At 43.6% G+C, this 27673-nt stretch overlaps 1 protein-coding gene across 9 annotated transcripts in view; it reads left to right on the top strand.

Annotated features, from left to right (window-relative positions):
• LOC310660034 (cryptic protein-like) overlaps positions 1-27673 on the top strand; it is a 266083-nt gene that overhangs the window by 234615 nt on the left and 3795 nt on the right. For 6 of the 9 annotated variants that reach the window (XM_083404415.1, XM_083404412.1, XM_083404414.1 and 3 more), the window contains 3 exons: positions 25917-26049; positions 26921-26970; positions 27094-27267. In XM_083404415.1, coding sequence (XP_083260541.1) covers positions 26027-26049; positions 26921-26970; positions 27094-27267 — 247 coding nt within the window. In that variant the 5' untranslated portion in view covers positions 25917-26026. Of the gene's footprint in view, positions 1-573; positions 897-1477; positions 2369-25916; positions 26050-26920; positions 26971-27093; positions 27268-27673 lie in introns of those variants that run through there. The other 3 variants (XR_014503101.1, XR_014503102.1, XR_014503103.1) reach the window with 2 other exon arrangements.

The following is a 27673-nucleotide window of genomic DNA, read 5'->3' as shown; positions in this document are numbered from 1 at the left end:
GCTGGGACAGAGCAATGGGAGCTCACTCTGGTAATCTCTGGGATGCTCTGGTTATCTCCCGCTTGGACTGGGGCTACCTTTGAAGGTGACCTGGAAACTACAACTAATCCAGAATGCGGCAGCTGGACTGGTGACTGGGAGTGGCCACCAAGACCACATAACACCGGTCCTTAAAAACCTACATTGGCTCCCAGAAGTTTTCTGAACACAATTCAGAGTGCTGGTGCTGACCTTTAAAGTCCTAAACGGCCTTGGTCCTGTATACCTGAAGGAGCACCTCCACCCCCATCGTTCTGCACGGACACTGAAGTCCAGCACCGAGGGCCTTCTGGCGGTTCCCTCATTGCGAGAAGCAAAGTTACAGGGAACCAGGCAGAGGGCCTTCTTGGTAGTGGCGCCCGCCCTGTGGAACATCAGATGTCAAAGAAATAAACAACTATCTGACTTTTAGAAGGCAGCCCTGTTTAGGGAAGTTTTTAAGGTTTAATAGACTATTGTATTTTAATCTTTGTTGAAAGCCGCCCAGAGTGGCTGGGGTATAAATAATATTTATTTTATTTTATTTTTTATTAGTCTGTTTCAGGGATTTGAACTGCTGACCTTCTGATCAGCAAGCCTAAGAGGCTCAGTGGTTTAGACCACAGCACCACCCGTGTCCCCTAGAGGATATTGTACAATGGACATGAAATGGCAGAAGCACCATCAAGAATAGGACTCATTGCAATGTTTTGATGGAAGAAATGCAGAAGCAGCTGCAACACTTCCTATTGTCTGTCTGGATCTGATTCTTGAGTGTCTGTGTAATTGTTTACAGCAGATCAAATGCCACTTTATTTATAATTGTCAATTTTCCGGCAAGCCTAGGGATAAGGTGTATATAAGCAGTCCTAATAAATAGGATTAGGGGACGCGGGTGGCGCTGTGGGTTAAAGCCTCAGCGCCTAGGGCTTGCCGATCAAAAGGTCGGCGGTTCGAATCCCCGCGGCGGGGTGCGCTCCCGTTGTTCGGTCCCAGCGCCTACCAACCTAGCAGTTCGAAAGCACTCTCGGGTGCAAGTAGATAAATAGGGACCGCTTACTAGCGGGAAGGTAAACGGCGTTTCCGTGTGCGGCTCTGGCTCGCCAGAGCAGTGATGTCACGCTGGCCACGTGACCCGGAAGTGTCTCCGGACAGCGCTGGCCCCCGGCCTCTTGAGTGAGATGGGCGCACAACCCTAGAGTCTGTCAAGACTGGCCCGTACGGGCAGGGGTACCTTTACCTTTAATAAATAGGATTGCAGCCAGTTTTAGTTATACTCAGAGTAGACTCACTGACATTAACAAACCTAAAGTCCATTAAGTTTTGTGTGTTCCTTCTCAGCATTGGACACAGCCCACAGTAAATATATTTCTCATCATCAGAAATCCCACATGCTGCTCTCCTTCCCACCAGGGGCAGGCTGTTGTTGGAGATACATCAGTGACTTTTTTTATTGCAGGCATGAAAAAAGGAAAGCAGTTACAGATAACGGAAAGAAGAGAGATCATCCGCTTTGGTTCATCAAAGTGAGGACCACTCATCAGGATGATGGGGGACAGCAGCAGGAGGCCCCAAAGATTGTTAAGCCCTTAAACTATGATGTGCAGTTGAGGAATACAGGCAGCCAATGGAATAAAAGAACAGTGTGTGGTTTTGAAAGAGAGGTAAAGATACAATTGGCCCAGAGCTTTGGGAGATTACCTAGCTAATCTTACTTCTCCATCCTTCTGTTTTGTTAGTGAGTCAGCAAATTGTCAAACCCCCCCAAGTGAAACACTTGCTCCCATTCTAAGGGGTTGTGTTTCATTCTTTCTAAAATCCCATGTTGTGATTTTCGGATCATAGCAGAGCCTCCTGACAAAGCTCCTCCAATAGTCATTGAACTTTTCCCTCCATGGCTCAGAAGATGGGCTGATCCTCTTGTGTCCTCAGCTATAGTTCTAAGTGGAAGAGCCTGCTGGGCACAGCTGGAACCGGTGCCAAACTTACAGGCTCTGCAAGAAGAAAAGTGTGTTTGACAAGCTGTGTAAGTTTCTTCCATCTGTTTAAGTTAGGCTTTGTGGTGTGTGTATGTGTGTTTTTACAAAATCCATTGCCCTGGGGGACGCCATGTTTCTGTTGTAAGCGAACGACATCCTGGTGAGATCTTATTCAGCCATAGGCTCAAAGGTTTAATTGGCAACTCAATTTTTAATTGATAAATGCCTAACAACTTTTCTCTCTCAATATTACTGGTCCTTCATCCTAAGATCCCAGGGTAGGCTGCAACAACTTAAAATACATTAAAAACAAATTTAAAACAAATTCAAAATCAATATCATTTTACTAATAAAATTTCCTTTTATTGATATTTATTGTGAGATGTCTCTGATTTATCTACTGTAATATAAGAAGCCCACTCCTCTTTTAAGAGTATTTTCCCCCTCAGTGTGAAGATATAAAGCAGGACTTGGCAAACTCGGCCCTCCAGATGTTTTGGGACTACAATTCCCATCATCCCTGACCACCGGTCCTGTTAGCTAGGGATGATGGGACTTCTTGTCCCAAAACATCTGTAGGGCCAAATTTGCCTATGCCTGATGTAAAAAATAGATTTCAGATCTGCATAAGGAGATCTACATTTCCCAGGATTCTTTGAGGAAGAAACTGTGACTGTTTAAAGTGGTATGAGACTGTTTAAAATCTATTGTGTGGAACAGACCATTATCACAGTTCAGTGACACATTCCAGCAAGGCAAAAACACCCAAGGAGGCTGCTCAGGGACATGCTCTGGGAAAAGTGTCAAGTGACCTAGAGGGCCAGCATTTGGCTTGTGGGATTGATGTTGTTATAGTCCAAAACTTCTACAGAGAACCAGTTATATATACATTTAATTCAGGCATAGGCAAACTCGGCCCTCCAGATGTATTGGGACGACCACTCCCATCATCCCTAGCTAACAACACCAGTGGTCGGGGATGATGGGACTTGTAGTCCCAAAACATCTGGAGGGCCAAGTTTGCCTATGCTTGATTTAATTTATATACCACCATTCACCTGTAGATCTAAGGGCAGTTCAGTGGTGGAAGGCTGGTATAGCCAATGGTGAAAAAAACTAAAATTCTAAGTTGTTTTTATTGCATGTATATCTCCTCCAAGGAGCTCAAGTTTATCCTGACAACAACCCTTTGAGGTAGGTTAGGCTGAGAGACTGCGACTGACCCAAGGTCACCCTAGTGAGTTAGAATCATAGAATCATAGAGTTGGAATAGACCACAAGGGCCATCGAGTCCAACCCCCTGCCAAGCAGGAAACACCATCAGAGCACTCCTGACATATGGTTGTCAAGCCTCTGCTTAAAGACCTCCAAAGAAGGAGACTCCACCACACTCCTTGGCAGCAAATTCCACTGTCGAACAGCTCTTACTGTCAGGAAGTTCTTCCTAATGTTGAGGTGGAATCTTCTTTCTTGTAGTTTGGATCCATTGCTCCGTGTCCGCTTCTCTGGAGCATCAGAAAACAACCTTTCTCCCTCCTCTATGTGACATCCTTTTATATATTTGAACATGGCTATCATATCACCCCTTAACCTCCTCTTCTCCAGGCTAAACATGCCCAGCTCCCTTAGCCGTTCCTCATAAGGCATCGTTTCCAGGCCTTTGACCATTTTGGTTGCCCTCCTCTGGACACGTTCCAGTTTGTCAGTGTCCTTCTTGAACTGTGGTGCCCAGAACTGGACACAGTACTCCAGGTGAGGTCTGACCAGAGCAGAATACAGTGGCACTAGTTTTGTGGCTGATTTGAACCCTGGGCACCTAGTCCAACACATAGTCCACCGTGCCAAACAGACGAAGTGCCAATATTGGGGTCGGGGAAGACAGCTGTCGAAGCCTGCAAACGGAGAGAATTTCTTTTCTAGATGGCTGCATCTGATCCTTTGAATTTGACTGCCGAGCAGACATACATCCCCTCATCATCCTCTCTGTCTATATACCCTGCTCTGCCTTGAGAAAATAGCATGTTAAAATTGTCTCCTTAGAACTCCCACGCTCACTGCCTTAAACTGCCTTTTGTGTGCCGGCGTGAAATGATTTGACCTACTCTTGGAAGCCATTGATTATCTGTCAGGCCCAGGATCTTCTCAACGGGAGCTTTTGCATGAAACATTTCTATTACTAACTGGGAACATGAGGGAGTGGGGCTCGTGGCTCCGTCCAGATAGAGGGCAAATCACAAGTCTGAAACTCAAGACGAGTACATCAGATCATGAATGTTCTGAGGCTGAGGGAGACTGTTGGGCACCCAGGGCAGAATGATCAAGGGGATGGGCAGCTCTCATATACAAGTATGAGTATATATGAGTATGTTGAGTCAGCAAAAATGACACAAAAAATTAGAAACCAAAAAAATACAAAGTTTATTAATGATTGGAACAAATTTATGGTAAACATTGAAGGTAACTACAGAGACTTAAAAACTATAGCAGGTCTGATCTTACGATGCGCAAACCAGTAACAATTAATAGCTGCAGAAAAAAGAAAGAACTTCTTATTAAGAAACCCGAAAACGGGAGGGTAGGAGGTCAAGGGAGGTGTAGGGAAAAGGTTTAAATATTAAAAAATATAATGTTTTAAGGAAAAGGACAAAAACGGTAATGAATGTCATTCCTGTGTTATGTACGGATATTGCTTATTAATCTGTTGATTTGTTTTTTCTTTTTCTTTTTGATCTTTTTCTTTTTTTTCTTTCTTAAGAGAAACTCAATAAAAAGAATTTAAAGGGCAAAAAAAGGGGGGATGGGCAGCTCTCTCGTGAGGAAAGGTTATGACATTTGGGGCTGCTTTTTTTTAAAAAAAATACTATTCACAATAAAGCAGTGAAATGAAAGATAAGATATCAGAAAAAAGAAGAAAAGAACAAAGAAAGAATAAAAAAGTAAAAGAAAAAGATCATACGTGAAAATTTTTAAAAGTAGATAAATACTCACAGTACATAGCCGTTTCCCATCTATATTTGTATTGTATAATTGTATAATTTCATCTTGTCCTTATCTACCTTAAATAAACTGGGGGTTTTTTTTGGGGGGGAAGACTTCCACCATTTACCTCACGCGTTTTTAATAATCCGATCGTCAGAACCTCTGTTCTTCTTATTTTCCCTTTGGATTTCCTTAATGTCTCACTTTGTATTTTTTATATTACGCACAAGATTATTCTAAACACAACCAGATTTTTGTACTCGAGCCCTGGTTTTGTAAATAATCATTTAAAAACTCCCATTTTTTCATAACCATAGGTTTGGATTTTCTCCTTAGTATATCCATCAATTTTGCTAATTCCAGGTACTCGCAAAGTTTCCCCAACCATTCTCTTTTTGTTAAGAAGCCACGACAACAACAAAAAGACATTTGGGGCTTCTTAAATCAGAGAAAAGATGAATAAGAGGGGACGTGACAGAGGTGTATAAAATTATGCACAGGGCTTTTCTCCCTTTTATAATGCTGGAACTCATGGAAATCCAAGGAAACTGAATGTTGGAAGATTCAGGACAAAATAAAGTACAGTGGTACCTCAGTTTTCGAACGTAATCTGTTCCGGAAGACTGTTTGAGTTCTGAAACGTTCGAAAACTGAAAACTCAATAGCCGACAGCTTGGCCCCAGGATCCTGCACTCAGGAGAAGCCACATGGCATGTTTGACTTCCAAGGCTTGTTCGAAAACCAAATCATTTACTACTGGGTTTATAGCGGAGTTCGTCAACGGAGACATTCAAAAATTGGGTCCTCCCTTAAAGAGGGCACATATTGTGGTGAGACCTGGAAAACCGACACCCTATATTGTGGGTGGGTACAATTGGTCAACCACAATACCTGATTGGCAGGTCCTTTGAAGCTGGGTGCAATCTGGCCAATGGGACGCAGTCCAAACAGTTTGAGGAACCTATTTATGCCCATGCATGTGACCCAGATCTTCCTCTTTCGGTGTGTGCATTCGGAACACCTGCCCACTTCTCCCTACTTTTAAGGGGGTTTGCGCTTGACCTTGCTATGCCATCATGTGTCGTCTGTCGTTGGGACAGGGGCACGGCAGGAATTTTCCCCACTTGGCTGATTGGCTGTTGCCATTTGGGTTTTGCCTGCTGCATAGCAAATCGTCACAACTTGTAAGGTTGTGGATAGGCTCTGGTTCAGGTGATAGGATGGGAGAACGCTCTCGCCATCCCTATGTGAAGGGTATTCCGTTAAAGGAATCCAGGGACTCGATGATTTGGTCAACCCTGAGAGGGGGTTGTGCCCATGCCTGAGTCCAGGGGGATATTTGGGTGGTGGAGTTAGCCCGTTCCCGGCTTTCCGCTTATCCAGTTGTTCACCCTTGGCTGACCTATGCTGGGGCCCTGGGTCAGCGCTACCTGCAAGGGTGCAGGGAGCTAGTCAAACCAGAGCCTATGCAACCAGTCACTTTCTGTAATCAATAAAGTTGTGGCCTAAATTCTGCCAAAAACCAAAAGCAAAATTTGAGTCATGTGTGAATTTATTTAGGGAGGAGGTTTCTGGGTCTGAACACGCAAACCGAGGTTCTGCTGTACTTCAGAGATGGCTCTACAAAAGGATTAAGCAAATTCATGGGGCATAAGCCTGTCAATGGCTATTAGTCATTATGGCTATGTTGTTACTTCATTATCAGAGGCAAAATGTCTCTGAATGCCAATTGCTGAGAATCCCAGGTAGGCAGAGAGCAGTTAGCATCAGGTCCTCTTTGATGTAGAACCTGTGGCCCTCCAGATGTTATTAGACTCAACTTGAACCTACCCAGACCCTCAGATCATCTTCTGAGGCTCTCCTTTATGTGCCTTCCCCTCGAGAGACCACCTTTTCTGTGATGTAGATATGATGTTTGTGGGGGGTGGTCTTGGGTTACACCAGTGGCGTAGCGTGGGGGGTGCAGGGGGGGCCGGCCACACCGGGCGCAACATCTGGGGGTTAGGGTTAGGGGGCGCAAATCCACGGGTTAGGGGGCGCAAATCCACGGGTTAGGGGTGCAAATTACTTGCCTTGCCCCGGGTGCTGACAACCCACGCTACACCACTGGGTTACACCCCTTCTGTGATGTATGTATGATGTATGGAGGCATGGTCTTGAGCTCCAGGGCAGGGAATTTATTGTGAAGTGGCCTGTGAGAATATAAATCAAGAGGGATTTTGTAGAGAAGGGTGTCGTAAGTTCATAGCAATGGTCATAAGTTCATAGAAACCACTCATGGTGGATTCTCTTATATTGGTCGTCCTGTCTCCTATCCTGCACAGAAAAAAATAAGTGCATTTTCATTTTTATGTGGGGGAGGGGGAGTGACTAGAAAAATTAATTATAGGTAATGAAGTTTTTTTTTAAAAAAAAAAAAAACCATGTAAGAAAAGCAATTTTACTGTAACAACAGAAATTACATTTCAGACCCAGAAGCCTGCTGAGAAACAGATTAGATTCCCATTTCATAGCTTAAGGTCTAAAAAAAATTACCGTCCCCTTCCTTGTCTCCCATGACAACTTTCCACCTCTGCTCTTTGTCCTTATTGCGTCTTTTTTTTAACTTCAGAAGCATGTTCAAAGCAGTTTTCTTTTTCAGAATGGCATTTCAGCCAAGAGATCCCAAGGAAGCTGAACAGTTCACCAAGTCGAAATTATTTGTTTTCTGTTTCTGCTCCTCTTCCATCGTAGCATTTACACTGGAAACATAACTCCTCGCTTTACGGAGGTAATTGGACGGTGTGGACGGTGTGTTGTTCTAAAAGCTTAGGGGTCATCATCAGGTGTTTCAAGCTGGTATCGTGGAGGGGGAGAGGGAAAAGGTTTACACGCAGCTATATAGGGTTAAGTAGTCTCTCTATATGCACCAGTAGAGTATTGGGCTTGTTAAAAGTTAATAGCATTTACAAAAACCGAGAGAAAGGGGGGAAGACATGTGTGTTACGACCTCAGCAGGAAAAGCAGACAGGTGCAAGATCCGAAACGCTTTTTAGTGCAACATCATTTTCTCGGCAGAGCATGGGCCAAATTATTACGGACACCAAATTTAAACAGTTGCACCTTCTTGGTGAAAGCAATTTCCTACGTTCAGTATATTTATTGGACGTATATACATATGGACTTGTGGAAGGGAGGGAGAAAGAGAATCCTTTCCGCAGGTTTGAAATTTTGGGTTGTATCCCGTGACCTACCCAGAGTAGACCTGTTGGAATTAATGAACCTAAGTTACTCATGTCCATTAATTTCAACAGGTCTACTTTAAGACAAGCATTTGATAAAGCTCACAAATTCCTTTTTGTTTTGGCACCACTGCCAACATCTATTTTGGCATTAAGTGGTCTGTAAATATATAGAAATATAATCTGGATTAGTAGTTCAGAGGAACCTGGGCCATTAAGAATAAGAATCTATACACAGACTAAGTTTAACAGATGTAGAGTTTAATGTTCGAGTTCATGGGTAGGCAAACTAAGCCCTGTGGGCTGGATCCGGCCCCATCACCTTCTAAATCTGGCCCGCGGACAGTCCGGGAATCAGTGTGTTTTTACATGAGTAGAATGTGTCCTTTTATTTAAAATCATCTCTGGGTTATTTGTGGGGCCTCCCTGGTGTTTTGACATCATAGCTGTCAACCTTCCCCTTTTTTTTGCGGGAAATTCCCTTATTCCAGCGCTGCTTCCCGCTGCTATCCCGGATTGTTAGATATCCCGTAGACAGGTGAGGCTGCTGATCCCTTATTTTTGAGGCTGCTGATCCCTTATTTTCAAATCTGAAAGTTGACAGCTATGTTTTACATGAGTAGAAGGTGTGCTTTTATTTAAAATGCATCTCTGGGTTATTTGTGGGGCATAGGAATTCGTTCATTTTTTTTCCAAAATATAGTCTGGCGAGATCCAACTGCGCCGCCGCCCGCACCACATCTGGATCGCGCATCCCTTCTCCCCTGGGGTCCCCTGCAAACAGAAGCAGCTGCTGCCTGCCCCCTCCAGGCTTTTGCATCCGGGCCCAGCAGCAGCAGCAGCAGCGACTGAGCGGCCTCGCCTCCTCATCATCATCATCCGTGCGCCTACATCCCCCACATCGCCCTCCACAGCCACGAGCGGCTGGAACAGCTACATCGACAACCTGATGGCAGATCAAACACAGTGGGGTTTTTTGGGGGGACGGTGGAGGGGTACGCATACGCCTAAACATTTTGTGAATCTAAGTTTGGCCTCATTTAGGGGCATTATTTCAATATGAGTAGGAAAATGAGAGTACAGTGGCACCTCGGGTTACAGACGCTTCAGGTTACAGACTCCGCTAACCCAGAAATAGTACCTCGGGTTAAGAACTTTGCTTCAGGTTGAGAACAGAAATCGCCCGATGGTGGCGCGGCGGCAAAAGGAGGCCCCATTAGCTAAAGTGGTGCTTCAGGTTAAGAACAGTTTCAGGTTAAGAACAGACCTCCAGAACGAATTAAGTTCTTAACCCAAGGTACCACTGTATAGGGCTGACTTCATATGTCTTCTAAAGGTTGCATAGTTACTTATCTCCTTGGCTCAGGGGTCGGCTAACTCCATACCCTCCAAGATTTCTCCGATGAAAATAGGGAGATCCTGAGGAAAAGTGAGACATTCCAGGTTAAGTTTCAGGTTAAGAACAGACCTTCGGACCGAATTAAGTACTTAACCCGAGGTACCACTGTACCCCTAAACATTTTTTAAGGAAAAAAGGACTGATCAAACTTATGTGGTCTCAGTTCAGAGTGCATATGTACCTGTACATGCTGAAAGAGCCAACATGTGTACATGTAGAACACATTGATTTGATCTGATCCTAGTGGTGAGGACCACAAGAAGCCAACAGTTACCCTTGATTCCCATTCCACAAGGCTGCATCTCACAAGCATTCTCCCCCATTTTATATTTTTAGGCGCCAGGCAAAAACATTCCTCTTCAACTGCTGGACCTTTGCGTGTCGAGGTCCCCAGGGCCACCCCAATAACTCACACATCACACAGAATTTTTGTTTAAATTTTGTGGCATAATTTTGGCCACAACTTTATTGAAATACAAATTTGTGAATGGTTGCTTAGGCATTGGTTGCGACTATCTGCCCCCACCATGGGGGACAGACTGACATTCCGCACGATGCGAAAGTCAGAATGGGGGAATACACTTGGGGGTAGCAACGGAGCAGGGAACCTGCCCTCACCCCAAATGCAACCAGGAGCTCATTGCTATGGCCCGAGCCCCCTTGACAGAGTGGACAAGCAATAGTTAGCACCCAATTCCTTTAACGGAATCCCTTGCAGCAGCATTAGAGGGGCAGGCACTCAACCTACCAAGGGCAGGCACTCAACCACTTCCCCTCAACCAACCAAACCATAAACCAATGCCTAACCGCAACCTTACAGGTTGTGACGATTTGTTACGCAGTAGGCAAAAACCAAATGGCCCCAGCCAATCAGCCAGATGGACAAAATTCCTACCCGGCCCCTGCCCCAAGAGCAGACGACCCCATGACAGGCATAGCAAGGTCAAAGCGATTAACCCTAATTCTAGGGAGGGGGGACGGGCAATCCGATGCACAGTCGAAAAGAGGAAGCCCTAGCCTCGTGCAAGGAGTTTTAGCATTTCTGGCTGTCAATCAACAAATGGCAACATTAACTTCTTCCCAACAACAAGGGAAGCCCCAATCGCATCAGTGGCCAACGAACAATTAGCCCGCCCCCAACTTTGGAGTGTCCTGGCGGCCCCCACCGCAACACGTGCTCTCCATGAAGGAGAACACACTTTGGCTGATTGCAGTCTTTTAAATGTGCATGTGGGTTATTGTTTTGTTGTTCTGGTTTAATTATTTACTTGTGTTTTATTTTGTATTTTATTCTGTGAACGGCCTTGTGCTCTTTTGATGAAGGGTGGTATATAAATTTAATTAATTAATAAGAATAAGAGGTCAGCATCTGTTTGGGCTTTTGACAGCATTTTGTTCCATTACTCAGCCTACTGAGATTTAAGTGTAAGTGTTTATGTTGTTGTTGTTTGTTAAATCGGTTTTTATTAATTTTCCAATAAAAACATCCAATTAACATATCAAATCATAATCCAATTAAAATAAAAAAGACCAAATTATCATCCAAATTGTAATTATTAATTTTTTCGGACTTCCCATAATCTGGACCTTGAATAATATCTCCAAATCTCAATCCTGCCTCTCCTCATTGTTTCCATATTTTCCACATCTTGATTTTAATGCTTGAGTGCAAGTGTTTATGTTAATTAGCTAGATAAGTTAGTGTTTGTTGTTTTCTTACCTTCTGCGCCATTTTAATCTGTGTAAGTATTGGAGTTTTTCTCTCTTGCGGAGTTTTCTTTTAGGAAAGTCTGTGTGTGGTTTTACGAAAGAAAAGAATAAGAAGAATACATCTTTATTTTTTTAAAAAACTAGGCAGTATACAACATAAAACAGCAAACAACATCATTAAAACCAAAATATAACATAAACCCACCAAAACAGAAATATAAAAGCATTTTAAAAAAAATTTTTTTTAGGGAATTCATACAGATAAAGACAGGGCCTGATCTTATTGGTCAAGAAAAGACTGGGCAAACAGAGATTTGTTTAAAAGGAAGGGAATCCCATAGCACAGAAGTAACAGCAGAATATACCCTTTTTGGGGTCACTGCCATCGGACGTTCTGTAGGGTACAGACCTAGGAACAGAATTTCCCTAGATGTTCTAAATGATCTTACAGGGACCAACACTATCTCAAAAGTTTGTTGTTAGGCTTAAAACATACTCTGAGAAAGAAGAAGATGTAAATATAGCAGCAAATCAGCTCGGGGGCTGAGTACCAAGAACATATCCTGAACGGTGAACTGATTTGCATGCAGCACTAAGTCAAACTCTGGGACTCTTCCACACCTAGTTTTTGGTTTTTAGAATAACACACATACAGAATAACACACATATGTTCTGTTAAAATATATAAGAACCTACCAAGGAATTAAACAAAACCTGTCTGTTTAGGCTAGCTTTGCTCGTATGGACTTTAGGCGAAATAACTCATTGATGGTAGTGGTGCTGGTATCATTTTAGAAAAGACGGTATATTTCCATTAAATCGAAAATGCAAACCTGGATGCTTAATCAAATGTTTGAAAACATGTTTCTTAATTTGCGAGCTACAAAAGCCCTTTGTGTTCCAGCACGCTAAACTCTTCAAAGCTAGATGGGATATCATCTTAACCCTGATGGGTTTGAAACATTCCCTGCCATCATTTAAGTGTAAACACAATTAAAAGCTTGCTACTTTAGCCAAATACCCCCAAACAAATACCTAAGACAATACTGATCACTTTCTCTTAAATGTGTGTTAGCTTCTCCCAGAGCCTGCAACCTGAAAAAGGAAAAGCAATTTCAAGAGATAATTCCCAAGTTAAGCTTAACATGTTATTCAATAGCTTTCCCTAAGAACTTGATTCTATCTGTATAGATCCTTGTAAAGTCCTTTTGTTGCTCTTGTGTACATCAGTGCTAATCTTGTTTTCAAGTTTACAACATTCAGGCATACTGAAGAGACTTAAAGCTGACAGAGAGACAACTCTCTTCATCTGCAGCCTTGGGCCTGATTTAACTGCAGTTGCTATATAAACAAGAGCTAAATTCTGCCATCCTGGCTTTGTGTTACCTTGCTTGCCCCCAAGACACAACTGGGGAAACTTGGCGTTCTCTGGCTCAGTTTCAGCAATTGAAACACTTGTGAAACCCTTCATTCAATTGATATACAAAGTTGGCTGCTTTCATTTGCACAAGATCAAATCCAAAACACTAAGGAAGCAGATTTTGAAGATCTCAACTTGAAACATTTTAGGAAAATGCCTAGGGAGGTTTTAGAAGCTATTACAGGAGCAACTGTAACTGTAGCTTTGCTCAGGAGCTTCTCATCCTAATGCTAAATACAGTCATTACCTCGGGTTGAAGCTAGGGTTGAAGTAGCTTCGAGATAAGTATTTTCGGGTTCTGCACTGTGGCGACGTAATGGAGCATGTTACTTCCAGGTTTCGCTGCTAGTGCATGCGCAGACAGTCAAAATGACGTCACATGCATGCACAGAAGTGGCGAATCGCAACCCACGCACTCACAGATGCAGGTTGGGTTCGCTTCTGGATGTGACTGGGGCTCCAGAATGGATCCCATTCACATCCAGAGGTACCACTGTAGCAGGAACTGGAGAACATAAACAGATCGGACGGCAGCTAACCCATTGCTTAATATAAAGATCTGATCCAGTGCTCAAATGAGACCAAAGCATGAACCCTTTGTGGTCTTCTAAAAACAGTAGCTATGGTAAAGGTAAGGACCCCTGGACGGTTAAGTCCAGTCAAAGGCAACTATGGGGTTGCAGCGCTCATCTCGCTTTCAGGCCAAGGGAGCCAGCGTTTGTCTACAGGCAGCTTTCCGGGTCATGTGGCCAGCAGGACTAAACTGCTTCTGGTGCAATGGAACACTGTGACGGAAACCAGAGCGCACAGAAATACCATTTACCTTCCCGCCGCAGCAGTACCTATTTATCTACTTGTGCTGGTGTGCTTTCAAACTGCTAGGTTGGCAGGAGCTGAGACAGAGAAATGGGAGCTCACCCCGTCGTGGGGATTCGAACCGCCAGCCTTCTGATCGGCAAACCCAAGAGGCTCAGTGGTTTAGACCACAGTGCCACCCGCATCCGGGACTGGGCTGTGGCCTGGAGAAGCACACCACAAAAAGCAGCTGATGTTGCAAAATCAAGCCTGGAAGGTGCAGGAGATACAAGGTGGGGGCTTAGTCAGTAAAGGCAACAAGGAACCATGGAAAGCAGTCCAGGATAAATGTTGCAAAAAGGAGTTAGAAGAGATGCTGAGATTGTTCAAGGAGGAACACAGACCCTCCAAATGTCCCTATTTTCCAAGGACAGTCCCTGTTTTAGAGAAGTTGTCCCAGTTTCTGATTTGATACCAGAATGTCCCACTTTTCCTTAGGATGTCCCTATTTTCATTGGAGAAACATTTTTTTAAAAAAAGATATTTATTAAGATTTTTATAGTTACAGAAAAAAGTGTAAGGAAAAAAAACAATGAAAAATTTAACAAACAATGCATCAAAAATAAGAAGAAGAAAAAACAGTACATCAAAACAGCATAATAAAAAGAAAAAAACACATCCAAATTCCATATCATTATCTTTCATTTACTTGTTTCCTCGACTTCCTCACACCTCCCTTTTTTGTATTCTAGTTCAAATGCTAATTCAGCAAATCCTTTCCCTCTTTCTCAATTTTTGTTCTATAATTTATTTTAACTCAATCTAACTTTAAATTTTCCACTTTAGCCCATTAACAATCAGTTTTTACTCATTTCTGCTAAAACCATATAGCTTCATTCCAGCATTCTTCTAACATTCATTAATTTTGCAGTATTTCTGTAAATATACTTTAAATTTTTCCCAATCTTCTTCCATCGACTCTTCTCTCTGGTCTCGGATTCCGCCATTCATTGGAGAAACGTTGGAGGATATGGAGTTGTCCGACCCCTGAGCCATCTGAAGCCCTTTTTTAATGTTTTGTTACATTTTTATATAGTTGGAAACCTCCCAGAGTGGCTGGGACAGCCCAGTCAGATGGGTGGGGTATAAATAGTAAAATTATTATTATGGAATGGGACGTCCTTATTTGCTTCAGAGAAATGCGGGAGAGTATGGGAACAGAGAAAAATTGCTGGGCATTCATTCAGCGACACCTTCTTTAAACAAAATAAGTGACCTTGGTGCTGAAGGACATTACAGTGTCACAGCAGGGTGGGAAGAAGAAGACAAGGTATTTGTGTGGTTCTGATGATGAATGGTGCAAGGAAAAGGCATTCAAAAATTGGCTACACAAAGTCAACACAGTTATAGCAGTACAAAACATTTTGGTTTAGACAAGCCTATCCAGCTATGCAGAAAGTTGGCATGTGTTGTAATCAACATGTCTATTTTTAAAATGTTTTAAATTGACCTATTTAACTGTTTTTATCAATACTTTTATTTTTCGGTTAAATACGAGGGAAGAAAAGCAGCGTGAAGCTATTCAGAAAGCATAAAATTTAAGGAGTTAGAAGAAAAAGGACACTTGTCCTAAAATGAAATAAAATTGGTGACAATAGCTGAAGTGGAGCAACCTCAGTGTTTCACACCTTTCAAGTGTGCAAGCCAAAGCTATGGAAACAAAATGCTTCCAGGAATATTGCCTTCCTTCTGATATTACAATAAATAAATTCCTGTGGGTGAACAAAAGCAGCCAGCATAATCACAAATATTTTGGCACCAAAATAACTAGAAATCTCACTTAAGGACTTGGATGGTTAAGGTTTGTTGTTTTTTTCTGATGCCTTCAACAAGGGAGACAGGAAATTCTTCAGCAAATACCTCACCACAAAAGAGGACAAAAGCTGACACAGCTTTGCATGAAAATCTGCACATCCTGTTAGATGCAAATTTAGAAAGAATGGCTATAACTTAAATAGAAATCAAATGCATTTTACTATAGTGGGGAAGCCTGTGATCAGGTGACCTGTTTGCCGGATCAATCTGCTCTCTGCTATGGAGTTGTTCTTGGGCAACTTCACTGCTCCTCCTTTTCCTTCTCATGGCTTTCTATATATCAGCTGTTGGACCAGACAGCCCTTCAACTTTTCAGAGAGCCCTTCAAGTGAGAGAGCCCTGTAAAGTAGCACACATAAGGTCATTCTCTGGGCATAATCGATGATGACAGAGTAGCAGCAGTAGTGGCGGTGATAGCAGTAGAAACTCTTCCTAACTGAGAGTCCCTACATGCATACAGCTGTGCTGGTTTTGACCTATGAAACCTTAAATGGCTCAAGACCACAATACTTCTAGGACTCCCTCTTTCCATATGAACCTACCTGGACCCTGAGATCATCTTCAGAGGATTGGTGTGTCTCCTCTTCAAGAGGTCCAGAGGGTGGCAACAAGAGAACAGGGCCTTCTCTGCAGTGGCTCCCCATCTGTGGGAAGTTCGCCTGGACCCTTCATTATACACCTTTAGGCTCCAGGCAAAAACCTTCGTTTTTAACGAGGCCTTTGGTTGATCTGATTTACATCCTCTGCTCTTTTAAAATGTGGGGTTTGTGGGTGGGGTATCGGGTCATTGTTTTTATTTTGATTATGTATTTTGGGGCTTTATCTTTTGATTTTATTCTGCGAACCGCCCTGAGACCTCCGGGTATAGGGTGATATATAAATTCAATAAATGAAGAAGAAGAAGAAGAAGAAGAAGAAGAAGCGCTTTCAGACTTTGATTTCTTTATTTGCTGTTTGCATTTTTTCTCCAAGGAGTTCAAGGTGGCATACATGGTTGTTCCCCTCCTCATTTAATCCCCATCACAACCTCGTGAGGTAGGTTTGGAGGAAGTGACAGGCCCAAGGTCACACAGTGAGCTTCACGGCCAAGTGAACCCTCATGTCCTAGGTCCTAGTCCAACACTCTAACCCAGGGGTCAGCAAGGTTTACCGGCCATGGGCTGGATCACTCCCACAGAAATTGTCCATGGGCGAGACTGGCACAGCGTGATGCCAGAAATCGCATCTGCACATGTCTGCGGCGCCGGAAACTGCTTCTGTGCATGTCCAGTTGCTGAAAATCACGCCTGCGTAGAAGCGATTTTCGGCGTCTGGACATACGTAGACGCAATTTCTGGTATCTGCGCGTGTGCAGACGCAATTTCCGGCGCTGCTCATGAGTCCCTGCGCTGCACTGGTTTAGCACAGCGCGCGGGGGACTTGCTGAGCATGTGGCTTGGTTGGGGGGGCGGCTCATGGGCTGGTAAAATTGTCTTTGTGGGCCGCATCTGGCCCAAGGGCCGCACATTGCCGACCCCTGCTCTAACCACTACACTGCACTGGCTGTCTACTTGCATAGAGGTAGGGAGGCTGCAGCAGACATGTCTGAACAGTTCTCATGGTTGTGAATAATGATTCCTTCTTTCCTTTTTGTGTTTTTAAAACAAGTTTGTACCACGCTCCATCCCAAAAGAGAGATCTCACATTTAAATACTGGCAAGGAAGACACGGGTGGCGCTGTGGGTTAAATCACAGAGCCTAGGACTTGCCGATCAGAAGGTCGGCGGTTCGAATCCCCGTGATGGGGTGAGCTCCCATTGCTCGGTCCCTGCTCCTGCCAACCTAGCAGTTCGAAAGCACGTCAAAGTACAAGTAGATAAATAGGTACCGCACTGGCGGGAAGGTAAACAGCATTTCCCTGTGCTGCTCTGGTTCTCCAGGAGCGGCTTAGTCATGCTGGCCACATGACCTGGAAGCTGTACGCCGGCTCCCTCGGCCAATAAAGTGAGATGAGCGCCGCAACCCCAGAGTTGGCCACGACTGGACCTAATGGTCAGGTCAGGGGTCCCTTTACCTTTACCTAAGGAAGACAGACTTCATCAAGTTAAGAAAAAGATCTGAGTTGAACCAAACATGTTTTGCTTACTGTCTAAGATGTGGGTGTCAGACAAGCCTCCTTGGAAAGGCTGTCCATATTCAGAGCAACACGCTCTTCTTGTTGTTGCCAGCCCCTTCACATCTAGCCAGGGTGGCAATTACAGAAAGGACACATGGGAGATGGATGCCATTCCTTAAGGTACCGTCAGTTTCCTTTGAGTAATAATTGCAGGTAGTTGTGATAAGCTGACCATTGCAACACCAGTGGGTTCCAGGGTTAATCGGCCATGCATGCCAGGTCCAGCTTGACAATCCTATTATGCTAAAGCACTGCAAAAACAAAGAGGAAGGGTCATTTCCAGTTTGCAGTGTTTAATCTTGCAGCACTGTAAATAAAGCTTGATTAAAATTTCCAGGGCCAGTTCCTTAATGTCTCCAGTCTTATCTTGCTTCTGATAAAGGTGGAGGAGAGAGCCCGAGCAATCGCTTTCCAATGGACTTTCTTGACACCAAATATTGGAAGCCATTCAGCAGTTTAGTGCCAAACTTTTTGCAGGCCAGTCAAGGGAAAACAGCAGCTCAGCGTTCTACATCTCTTGGTTTAATGCCTATACCATTTTTGGGTGCATGCCATGAGAGGAAAGGGACAGAACAGGGCAACGTGGTGAGAAACATTTCCCAGTTGTTTTACTGTTGCCTTTCAGTTAAGTCAGCCTTCTGATCTTAGCAAATGGCATCAAGTGTGAAATTTCATCTATTACTCTCTCTCTCTCTCTCTCTCTCTCTCTCTCTCTCTCTCTCTCACACACACACACACACACACACAAACACTATTTTTAATATACCTGTAGGAATAGGAGTCTTTGTATTAGGAATATACCCAGAAATAGCATTTAAATAAAGATTATCTCTCCTGAAAACTAATAACTGTGCTGTTTCCCTGTTTGTTCTACCTTCAATTACAGTATTGTAAGGGCAAATATAAGCCTTGGATGCTGAGAGAGAGTTCTGGTTCTTTTATATGTTTTTCTTCAGGGTTTCTTCCTTTATTAAAGAGTGCGTTTTTAAGAAAGTTCATCACAAATGTAACATAGAAATATAAACATATTTCATGCAATATAATACTATACAACTTATAAATGTATTAGTTATAAGTGCAATGTTGATGTCTAATACACAATCACACCATCAGTCATTAACTAGGGCTAAATAATACTACAGTCCTGAGAGGAAAATAACCTGAGATCAATCATTCCCTAACTCATTTATTTCATCTGTGCTCTTGGCTCTTACATTTCCCCCAACAAAAGAGATGGATTTACTGGGTGGTATTGCATGGTGGCACTGTGGATTAAACAACAGAGCCTAGGACTTGCCGATCAGAAGGTCGGTGGTTCGAATCCCCACGGCGGGGTGAGCTCCCGTTGCTCGGTCCCTGCTCCTGCCAACCTAGCAGTTCGAAAGCACGTCAAAGTGCAAGTAGATAAATAGGTCTTCCCGCTCTGGCAGGAAGGTAAACGGTGTTTCTGTGCGCTGCTCTGGTTCGCCAGAAGCGGCTTAGTCATGCTGGCCACATGACCCAGAAGCTGTACACCAGCTCCCTCGGCCAATAAAGCGAGATGAGCGCTGCAACCCCAGAGTCAGCCACGACTGGACCTAATGGTCAGGGGTCCCTTTACCTTTACCTTTATTCAACTAAGTTTTAGTTAGAGTAGATCTGTTGAAATTAATGAACCTAACTTAGTCATGTTCATGTTTTACTCTGAGTAAAGCTTAGCTGAATACCAACCACAGAGTATTTCTTCGCTCTGTTGGAGCGAAGAAAACCAAGTGAGGCTTGGTGGAAGGAGTCAGCCTCTTTTCTTTGGCCTTAGCCCCACCCCTAGCTGACCATCCATTGTCCTCCCTGGCCAAGGGCTGGTCAAAGGCCAACCCAAGCAGGTGGGAGGCACCCGTCCAGGTAAGCCCCCGCTTGGTGCCGCAAACCCCGCCCACCTGTAGGGAATGGAGGGTGGAAAATGTGGCAGTCACACACAGCTGTGTGATATACATTGGACAAAAATGTAAAAGAAGAGCCAGTCATTTTTATTTTTATTTTTTAAAATCAAATTTAGATGGAAATAATTCTAATGGAGAAAACCGCCGCAGAGGCATCTTGTAGTGCAAGGTGCTGCATATTCCGGTCTTCAGTCATGGATAGCTTGTCCATACTTTTAAAAATTTATAGTACTGTACAGAGCTGTAGACGCAGGACGCGGGTGGCGCTGTGGGTAAAGCCTCAGTGCCTAGGACTTGCTGATGGTAAGGTCGGCGGTTCGAATCCCCGCAACAGGTTGAGCTCCCGTCGTTCAGTCCCAGCTCCTGCCCACCTAGCAGTTCGAAAGCACCCCTAAGTGCAAGTAGATAAATAGGTACCACTTTATAATGGGAAGGTAAACGGAGTTTCCGTGTGCGGCACTGGTGCTGGCTCGCCAGTTGCAGCTTCGTCACGTTGGCCACGTGACCCAGAAGTGTCTTCGGACGGCGCCGGCTCCCGGCCTCTTGAGCGAGATGAGCGCGCAACCCTAGAGTCGGTCACAACTGGCCTGTACGGGCAGGGGTACCTTTACCTTTTACAGAGCTGTAGAAAGCTGCTTCCAGATGGTTTTGGCTTTCAGCCATACTCTTCAGCTCTTATGGCCAATTGTCTGGGGTGATGTTCATCAATATCTGGAGAGCCACAAGTTCCCTATCCTTGCTGTAGAGTAAAATACTAAAGTGGCTGGTTTTTGTTCCAGCAAGGGAAAACATCTGCATACCTGCATTTTCTCCCTTGCGCAGTAAAAGGCAATTGGTTTTAGCAGTGTCAGGGAACTGCCATCGGAGCGGGAGGCGGTGAGGGGACTCCCGGACGATGGTGGAGAGGGTCCTAGTAGGAGGAGGGATAGCCCATCTGCTGGGGAAGGTAATCAGCGTAACACCAGTGGAGAAGGGGAGGAGATAGAGGAATCGGAGAGGTGGCTCCAGGACTCTTCGCAGGAGACCTGCGGAGAGGGCACAAGTGCTCCTTTGCCCACACCCACCTTGCGCAGAAAGCTTTCGCGCAGGCAACGGGGGAGGAGACTGGGTTTCAAACAGCTTTTATGTTGGAAGCGGTTTAAGAAACGCCCACTGACGGATTCTGCCAGCGACTGAGGCAGCCACGGAACAGAGGATGTCCTTTCAGAAAGGGTTCAACCATGCAAGCTAGCCATGAGTAAAGGCAACTTACGCACAAGCAATCCCTAGAACCATTACAAGCAGTTTTATATTGTACAACACTTTCAATGTGTATATCAAATGACAGCATAAAATATGATAAATAAATAAATATTGACAGAGCCCCTCCGTTATGAAACGAGCATAGGAGTACGGGTAAATGCTATTTCTCATGTTCACTGACTTGAACAGGCTGAAATGATAACCACAATGTATTGGAGGTTTTAAAATGTGGAAGGCTACAAATATAGATCCCAGTGGAGGTGAACGTGAGGTGGAAGTGAAACTGAAGAAGCAAGCTAAGTTGATAACCACTTCTGGGCTACGAGAAAATCGGGCAAAACATCTGTTGAAAAACAAGACCGAGATGTATTTGAAGGAATAGGCAAACTGTCCTCTGAGTACAAAAGCAAAACTTACCAGACCAAATAGGTCTGTAATGCTTGTCCATAGAAAGTTGCCAGTGCTTTAAAAACACAGGGAAGCGTGCAGAAGCCAACAGAATAAATGCATTCATTAGTACAGTAATACTGTAGTATATATAGGTGAAACTCGGAAAATTAGAATATCGTGGAAAAGTTCGTTTATTTCAGTAATTCAACTTAAAAGGTGAAACTAAGAAGAATGGCAGATGAAAGTCATGGACTATATGGAATTGGCAGAGATGACTGGCAGAATCAGAGACCAGGGAGAAGAGACGGTGAAGGAAGATTGGAGGAAGTTTAAAGACTATCTACAGAAACACTATAAGATAATGAATGTTTGATGACACCAGATTGAATGTAAAAGGTTATTAGCAAAAAGTTTAAAGATTAAAAAAGACCCAATATCTTAAGATATAAGGAAATTCAGTTATATTAAGATATTAAAATTATGACAAAATCATATTAAGACAGAGGGAAGGAATTTGCTGATAGAATATATGATCTGGAATACAGGGAAGGGAGGTCTGGGGAGGTCGCAGAAATAAGTTAATGCCAAGAATATAATGAGGATAAAAATTGTTTTTATTTTTTGTTTTTGTTCTTCCATATTTTTTGCTGTTTTGTGTTTGTGTGTCATTGTATTTTTTCATTTTTGTTGTGCTGTGGCTTATTTTTTCTTATTTTTGTCGCTTTATATTTGTTGTAAAACTTAATAAAAAATGATATTTTTTTAAAAAAAGAAACTAATATATGAGATAGACTCATGACATGCAAAGCGAGATACATCAAGCCTTTATTTGTTATAATTGTGATGATCATGGCGTACAGCTGAGGAAAACCCCAAATTAACAGTCTCAGAAAATTAAAATATTAAATGAAATCAGCAAAACAAGGATTGCAAATAGACCAATATTGGACCTCTGAGAAGTAGAAGCATGCATATGTACTCAGTGCTTGGTTTGGGCCCCTTTTGCATCAATTACTGCCTCAATGTGGCATGGCATGGATGCTATCAGCCTGTGGCAATGCTGAGGTGTTATGGAAGACCAGGATGCTTCAACAGCAGGTTCAATGCCCATGGGATTACTGCGCTTGATTGGCCAGCAAACCCGCCTGACCTGAACCCCATAGAGAATCTATGGGGCATTGCCAAGAGAAAGATGAGAGACATGAGACCAAGCAATGCAGAAGAGCTGAAGGCTGCTATTGAAGCTTCCTGGTCTTCCCTAGCACCTCAGCAGTGCCACAGGCTGATAGCAGTAATTACTGATAGAGGCAGTAATTGATGCAAAGGGGGCAGGGAAGTTCCTGCAGTCAATCAGAAGCCATGGAAACCGCGTAAGACTTTTGGGTTCCAAAGCACGTCTGCAAAGTGGAACACTCACTTCTGGGTTTGCAGCGTTAGGGAGCCAAACGTTTGACTCGCAAGGCGTTCAACTTCCGAGGTACGACTTGTGTTTAGTCATGTGTCAAAAACTCAAAATGTATATGCCACTTTATTCCAATAACACTGAAGTTCAAGAAGGACACTGACAAACTGGAACGTGTCCAGAGGAGGGCAACCAAAATGGTCAAAGGCCTGGAAACGATGCCTTATGAGGAACGGCTAAGGGAGCTGGGCATGTTTAGCCTGGAGAAGAGGAGGTTAAGGGGTGATATGATAGCCATGTTCAAATATATAAAAGGATGTCACATAGAGGAGGGAGAAAGGTTGTTTTCTGCTGCTCCAGAGAAGCGGACACGGAGCAATGGATCCAAACTACAAGAAAGAAGATTCCACCTAAACATTAGGAAGAACTTCCTGACAGTAAGAGCTGTTCGACAGTGGAATTTGCTGCCAAGGAGTGTGGTGGAGTCTCCTTCTTTGGAGGTCTTTAAGCAGAGGCTTGACAACCATATGTCAGGAGTGCTCTGATGGTGTTTCCTGCTTGGCAGGGGGTTGGACTCGATGGCCCTTGTGGTCTCTTCCAACTCTACGATTCTATGATTCTATGAAAGTGGTTTACCAAAAAAAAAGTAAAATTATCAAGAAGCAAGTTTAAAGCAGGTGTTTCAAAACATTCAAAAGATAACGGTAATCAAGAGGAAGCAAAAAGATTAAATCACGTGCCAGCATTCTGCCTGCCTGGATAGGCTTGTTTCAACACCATGAACTTGGCCCAGGAGCAAATCAGCAAGGAGTGCAGATCTCTTGAGCAGAGGTGCTATTTTGCTGACAGGGTCTTAATCCTGTCAGAAACTATACTGCAGCACTCTGTACTAATTTTATCTCCTGGATCAAGCAGGGATCCTACCCACCCACGTTATTTCAACACAGTGGGGGGCGGGCTTTGAATGCCATTTCTCCAACGCTGGAGTCATGCCAACAGAAGCCACCATGCCAACATCAAGGGTGGGGCAAGAAGGCAGTGCCTCACCCCAGGGCCGGATTTAGGTTTGATGAGGCCCTCAGCTACTGAAGTTAATGGGGCCCTTTATATGTCCAGCTGTCCTTTGTCAACAACAAATTGTCACTGTTTTTTGTGTTGAATATATGCTATATGATAATTTATGGACCTAATAGGTATCTAAAGCCATTTGCACATATTGCCATGCAACCAGTCCATGCAGAATGTAGGCACCCTATACAGTGGTACCTCTGGCTGTGAACGGGATCCATTCCAGAGTCCCTTTCGCAACCTGAAAGGAACATAACCCGTGTCTGCGCACGCATGGGTCATGATTCACAGCTTCTGCGCATGCCCGTGACGTCATTTTGCGCATCGTGCATGTGTGAGTGGCGAAACCCGGAAGTAACCCTTTCCGGTACTTCCAGGTCACTGTGGGACGCAACCTGAAAAAACATATCATGAAGCAAACGTAACATGAGGTATGACTGTATAAAGAAATGAGCAAACCAGTGATATTTTAGGGAGCAGGCTAGCAGGCGGGGCCCATTACTTACATCATAGGAGCCTACACAACAGAAAACACTGTTGCTGTAGGTAGGTTTTATTTTGTTTGTTTTTTATCTTATATTTTGGAAATGTGCATCCAGTTTTTTCCCTTTAATTTTTTGGGGAGATATAGCTTGTTTAGCTTATATATAAATCCAGCACTCCCTGCATAATGGTTCCATTCATTTCGTGGAGTTGACAAGCTGATTCATGACTGGGTGGGTTTCAGAAACAGCTCCCTGTCTAGAGTCTTCTTAATCGCTCTCCTTTTTATGACAGGCAGTGCTGTATAGTGGTTAGGATGTCAGGCTGGGATGTGGGACTCCCAAATCTCCACTCAGCCATGAAGCTCCCTGAGGAACTTTGAGCCAGTTGTTTGTTTTTCAGCCTAACCACGTCAGGTGGCTGTTGTGAGGGGGAAAGGGAGGGGAGGAAAAGCAGAATCTAAAGAAAATGTGAAGTAAATAAGTCAATTTTTAAAATGCAGGTAAAAGCGAAAAGCTAAGTAACAACTTTGGATGTGGGTGGCACTGTGGGTTAAACCACAGAGCCTAGGGCTGGCTGATCAGAAGGTTGGCGGTTCGAATCCCCGCAACGTGGTGAGCTCCCATTGCTCGGTCCCTGCTCCTGCCAACCTAGAGTTCAAAAGCACATCAAGTGCAAGTAGATAAATAGGTACCGCTCCGGCGGGAAGGTAAACGGTGTTTCCGTGTGCTGCTCTGGTTTGCCAGAAGCGGCTTAGTCATGCTGGCCACATGACCCAGAAGCTGTACACCGGCTCCCTAGGCCAGTAAAGCAAGATGAGCACCGCAACCCCAGAGTCGTCCACGACTGGACCTAATGGCCAGGGGTCCCTTTACCTTTAAGTAACAACTTACAAGCGACCTGTCCTCTTGCCAAGCTATCCTATATGTGGCCATCTTTCTCCATCTCTATGTTGGTAAGATGCAAAGGACAAAATATGACCTCTGTACCTTTAGCACTTGTGTAGAAGAGGGGCAAGTTATAGCTTGCCAAAATCCTGCCTTCAATACCACTATTAAAGATTTGGAGTCCCCCTTTCCAGTTTTTCCAGTTTTGTGTCCGGTCACCGTATTCCCGCCTTTTGACCTGTCCCCTAAAAATAATATTTAAGCAAACAGAAAAAAAACACAGAGTTGGGCAATGCCTTCAGCAGGACCAAGCTAAAAGGCATGGAAATGTGGTGTACTTTAAAGTTCTCCACAACTCTACATCAGGCGAGATGCTATACAAGTTAAGGAGTGGTAGCAGGAGGAGGAGGAGAAGAAGAAGAAGAAGAAGAAGAAGAAGAAGAAGAAGAAGAAGAAGAAGAAGAAGAAGAAGAAGAAAGATTGAAGCTGGCTGTTACAGCCATAAAGTAGTGATAGTAATTTATTATTTGTACCCTGCCCATCTGGCTGGGTTTCCCCAGCCCCTCTGGGCGGCTTCCAACAAAGATTAAAAATACGTTAAAGTCTTCTTATAGACATTGTGCAATCCATATGCTAGACTCAATCTAATTTCCAAGTGATGAGATACCATGTTCACATTGATGATGTTGCAAAGCATTGCACCCACTAGGTGAAGACCAATGCTAAAGCAGATTCCTAGTGAAGAATCAACCTTACCGCCTGCTGTGCTTGTGAGTGACTTCTCCCCCTCCAGCCAGAAGTGTTTATGTATCTTCGGGGAGGGGTAGGAACCAGTCAGCTCAGAGAGATTAGAACTGATGGGTTGTACCTCTGCAAAGCATTTACCAGCAGAGGAGCTACTAGGAGCTGTAGATTTGTCCTGTGATGCTCTAGGCTAGAGATACATACATATGCCCTTTTTTCTGTTGCTATAGTTACTCTTTGTATGTTTGGAGTACAGACAACTACACAGAACAGCCTAAAGAGCCCTCCCTTGGAAACTGCATTGGAACTAAAGGTCCTTTAAAAAAAAAAAGGCAGGAAAATGTATTGGAAACAAAACACCAGGTAAGTCTGCTTTTTTCCCTCTCCTATAACTGCCTTGACACCTTCTTAATCTTTGCATGCACAGAGGCAAATTCTAAGCAAATTTTAGACACTCAAAAGCTTGCTATTTTGGCTCCAGCGAGAGTAAATGGTAATTGACAGAACTGTAGAAGGCTTTACTAATTAGACTACAAATGTATTTAGGAAGCAGATGCCCTGGTGATATTATGAAAGAGAATGCAGCTGTTAAACTAGGATTCTATGGATGTGCAGGATAGCACCCTTCATTTGGCAACTGTGGTGGCTGAGCCATTCAGCTGCTTTACTCTAGTTTTTAAGAGTAAGATTCTCAGCTTGAAGTCTCATTGAATTTAGTTTTGACTTGCAGCACAGTACAAAAGCATGTCTACTCAGAAGTAAGTCCCGCTGAGTTCAATGGGGCTTACTCCCAGGTAAGCAGCAAGAGGATTGCAGCCTCACTCCTTAGTGGGTGATAGCCAACTAAGCCATTATTAGAGCAGAGCCATTGCAATCAATGCACTTAAGTGTTTTTAGTGGGTCTACTCTTGAGTATGACTTATGCTGATTGTCACGCAGTGTGTTTAGTATTGCATTCTTTACCTTAGGATTAAGATGACATTCCTATGTACTAACTTACACCATGAGACATTTTATGGGATATCGTTGAGTTTTTTATGACATGAACCACTTTGGTGTTTCTTGTTTGCAAATGAAAAAAATAGCATGAAAACCTTTTTACTAAATAAAGTACCTGGAAGTCATGTCCCACTGAAGTAAGTGGGATTTACTTTTGAGTAGACATGCCTTGGCATGTACCTTTCTCTCAAGCCCTTTTCTATATAAACTATTTCTTCTGATTTTGCATTTCTAGGTTTATTTTAGCAGTGACTCTGGCCTTGCAAAGTATTCACTTTGGAAAAGGTGAGAAGCTCCCTCTTCTTCTGTCTATTTTTTTTGTCTCAACACTGTTAAATGTGTGCACTTTTTTAATAAAACACACAAACCTATATCATCTTATTTTTTTATTACCTTGTCTCCTATAAGGGTCCAGACACGAGCAAATACAGGATGCTGGAGAAATTTCTGGTGCCACAGTCCCAAAGGAGAACATCAAAGACCAACTCACCACATTAAATATCTTCAATGAAATGAACCAGAGTTATGAGAGCAGGAAACACCTCAATAAGCCAATAGTGCCTTTCATTGGTCTTACTGAAAGTAGGTAGCAATGTCATTTGCCATCTCTATATGCTGCCAAAACAATCATTATATACTGCAGAGATGGCCTGTGGCCCTCACGATGGCATTGGATTCCAACTGGTCCCAGCCATCTGTATTTGCAGAAATAGCAGAGACAAAAAGCCTGGTATAGAGTTTTGAAATGTATATAGTCTTGAGCAAAGGAGGCCCAAACTCAAATCGTTGCTCTGCCACCAAACTTCCTGGGAATGCAATCCCAGATATGTTTACCTGGAGGTAAAACCCATTGTGTTCAATGGGGCTTCTTTCTACCTAAGTGTTTTCAGGATTGCAGCCTAAATTTTAACCTATCCTAACTCACAGGGTTGTTGTGAGACTAAACTGAGGGACAACTCTAAAGCTCCTTGCAGGAAGGGTGGGATAA

Source organism: Podarcis tiliguerta (assembly GCF_965153285.1).
Source record: "Podarcis tiliguerta genome assembly, chromosome: 11".
In the NCBI taxonomy this organism is placed as follows: Eukaryota; Metazoa; Chordata; class Lepidosauria; order Squamata; family Lacertidae; genus Podarcis; species Podarcis tiliguerta.
The sequence above is the reverse complement of the archived record's forward strand: the minus strand, read 5'-3'. Positions and strand labels throughout refer to the sequence as shown.